Source organism: Frankliniella occidentalis, unplaced genomic scaffold, assembly GCF_000697945.3.
Source record: "Frankliniella occidentalis isolate FOCC.00 unplaced genomic scaffold, Focc_3.1 Scaffold509, whole genome shotgun sequence".
Classification (NCBI taxonomy): Eukaryota; Metazoa; Arthropoda; class Insecta; order Thysanoptera; family Thripidae; genus Frankliniella; species Frankliniella occidentalis.
In genome coordinates, this window is record NW_026267626.1 from 84,382 (window position 1) to 87,473 (window position 3,092).

Here is a 3,092-nt window from a genome sequence, read left to right on the forward strand (position 1 = left end):
CAGCGAGAAGCACGCCGTCACCACCAGCCCCAGCTGCTCGTCCTCTTGTTTGAGCTCGTCCAGCCCGGGTCCCTCGTCGACGGTGACATCTCCAGGATCCTCCCCAGCGGACGTCTCACTAGAGTAGTTGCGCTCGCCGCCTGCAACAAGAGCACCGCGTCAGACGACGTCGTCCTCACGTGAGGTCCGCCCCACCACCAGGACCACTAGCATGCGCGTGCGACCACAACGCCGTCCGCCGCGACGCATTACGCCGAGCGGTGCTCTCCTGGAGGGCTCAGCCGGAGCACCTCACTTCAGCGCGACACGGAGCCGTCCCGGCGACCCCAGCAGCAGCAGAGGCTCCTGCTGGCCTTATAGGACCTGAAGCAGCAGCACGCCGTCACCGCCGGCTGACCGTCCTGCTTCAGACGACGCGGTGACCGCCACAGGATCCCAACCAGAGGTGAACGAGGAGGGGCATCGCATGCGGCTGGAGCGCCTCGTCACGGCTGCGCCAGAAACTGCAACGGAAAGGGGCATAAGTTGACGACCTTGAACAACTTGACATAACAAGGGTGGGAGTGCAATAACAGTGGGTGTCGGGAGGTTCAAGAATATTTTATTTATTACACAAAGTACAGATTAAAAAGAAACCGCGAGCAGTTTGTATACCGTAAGTTAAGATCTATGCTTACAAGTTCTTTTATGAGCATTGAGGTTGGATTTATCACTAAATTGTTTATTACACCCACCACATTGATAAGGCTTTTCCCCAGTATGTGTTCTCATGTGCGTCACAAGATGATTATTCTGAGTAAAACGCATTTTACACTTGTCACACTTGTATGGCTTTTCACCAGTGTGTGTCCTCAAGTGCCTGACGAGATTGCCTTTCTCAGTAAAACTCATATTACATACGTCACACTTGAAGGGCTTTTCACCAGTGTGTGTCCTCATGTGAGCGCCAAGGGTGCATTTCTGAGTAAAACGCATTGGACAGAGGTCACAGCTAAATGGTTTTTCACCATTGTGGTACATATTGTGCGTTTTTAGATGACTTGCTCGTCCAAAACTCTTCCTGCACACTTCACATTTGAAGGCCCTTCCGGTGCATCCGCGCGAGTTCGCCTGCAAAGCGCCACTGGTATTGCTTTTACCTCCGCTCCCGCTGCCGGTGTACTTCCGGCCGAGCTGCTTCTTCCGCAGCACCGGCGAGGCCTTCTCGTCCCTTTGCCGTTCGTTCTGCACCGACTGAGCGTCACGGGTTCCATACCGGACGGTAGAGCCACCCTCACTGATAGCGTCGCCGGGAGGAGGCGCCACTTCTTCGTCGCGCTGCTCGGGCTGCACCTCGCCGTCTCCAGAGATGTCCTTGGGCTGCACCTTGCTTTCCCAAGGACCTTCCCCGGGCTGTACTTTGCCCACCCCAGAGCCGCCCCTCGCCGCCGCCTCCGCGGGGCACTGCTCGTCCTGCAGCGAGAAGCACGCTGTCACCACCAGCCCCAACAGCCCGTCCTCTTGTTTAAGCTCGTCCAGCGCGGGGCTATCGTCGACGGACGCCTCTCCAGGATCCTCCACGGGGGATACCCGTCTGCTGGGATCGCGGCCTGCAACAAGAGCACCGCGTCAGACAACGTCGTGGTCATGTGAGGTCCACGCCACCACCAGCACCTCCAGCACGCGCGTGCAGCGTCCGGGATACTACTGCGACAACACGTCGGCGAAGTGGCCTCCAACAGGGAGGCGGCGTACGCGTCAAGTAACGTTACGTTTACCACACTCAAGTTATAACGAAGTAACGCGTTCCCTGCCCCCGCCCGCCGACACAGTTGTTCTAAGATCGCGTCCGGCGCCCGACAGGCTCCCACCACGGCACATGCGACGAGCTCGGGGCGGCGCCACTCTCAGAGGTCTCAGCCGCGACACGGAGCCGTCCGGGCCGCGACATCAGCAGCTCAGGCTGACCCCACGGGACTTGGTTCACACGGCTCATGTGAGGCATGCCGACCGTCCTGCTTCAGCTCGATGCGGTGGCCTCTCCAGGATCCTCCCCGGGCGTCACCCCGCTGCTGAATGAAGAGCTAAGATCGCCACCGGGAACAATAGAGCGCCTTATCAGAGACTTTTGTCGATGTCTTAGGAGGACCGCGACATAGCCGGCATTTAAAAGAGGAGAGCAAAATGCAAGAAAGCGGGTACATAAAATCTGCCGGCAGTCGTGTTTATTCGTAATACAATGAAGCAACAAAAATGTATGAATCACAATCGTTGCTGAAAAACTACCTCATATAGATTTACAAAGTTTAAAGCATGAAAAACAAATAAATTCAAAGTGAAATACAAATCGCTTTGTGTCTCTTGAGATTTGATAATAAACTAAAAGCCTTGCTACACGCATCACACTTGTATGGTTTTTCACCAGTGTGTGTCCTCATGTGTTTGACAAGGTGGCCTTTCTCAGTAAAACTCATATTACATATGCCACACTTAAAAGGCTTTTCACCAGTGTGTGTCCTCACGTGAGCGACAAGATGACCTTTCTCAGTAAAACGCATTTTACATACGCCACACTTGAATGGCTTTTCACCAGTGTGTGTCCTCATGTGCCTGGCAAGAGTGTCTTTCTCAGTGAAACTCATTTTACATACGTCACACTTGTATGGCTTTTCACCAGTGTGTGTCCTCACGTGCCTGACAAGGTTGCATTTCTGAGTAAAACGCATTGGACAGAGGTCACAGCTAAATGGTTTTTCACCAGTGTGGTACATCTTGTGCCTCTTTAGTTTACTCGCTGAAGCAAAACTCTTCTCGCAGACTTCGCATTTGAAGGCCCCTCCGGTGCGCCCGCGTGAGTTCGCCTGCAGAGCGCCACTGGTACTCCTTTTACTTCCGCTCCCGCTGCCGGTGTACTTCCGGCCGAGCTGCTTCTTCCGCAGCACCGGCGAGGCCTTCTGGTCGTCCTGCTGTTGGTTCTGCACCGGCTGAGCGTCGCGGGTTGCATACCGGTCGGTAGAGCCGCCCTGCCTGGTTGCGTCGCCGGGAGGAGGCGCCACTTCCTCGTCGCGCTGCTCGGGCTGCACCTCGCCGTCCCCAGGGCCGCCCCTCGCCGC

At 55.7% G+C, this 3,092-nt stretch overlaps 2 protein-coding genes across 2 annotated transcripts; both read right to left on the minus strand.

The window, feature by feature from the left end:
• Positions 1–581: 581 nt before the first annotated feature.
• Positions 582–1,605, minus strand: LOC113217445 (zinc finger protein 774-like; the record flags this gene model as incomplete). Its single annotated transcript, XM_052275114.1, has 1 exon — positions 582–1,605. A coding segment is annotated over one exon (945 nt), but the record flags the coding sequence as incomplete, so codon positions are not given.
• A 582-nt stretch (positions 1,606–2,187) lies between these two features.
• LOC127751477 (gastrula zinc finger protein XlCGF71.1-like) lies at positions 2,188–3,086 on the minus strand (the record flags this gene model as incomplete). The annotated part of the gene is made up of 1 exon (XM_052275115.1): positions 2,188–3,086. A coding segment is annotated over one exon (777 nt), but the record flags the coding sequence as incomplete, so codon positions are not given.
• Between the last annotated feature and the right edge of the window lie 6 nt (positions 3,087–3,092).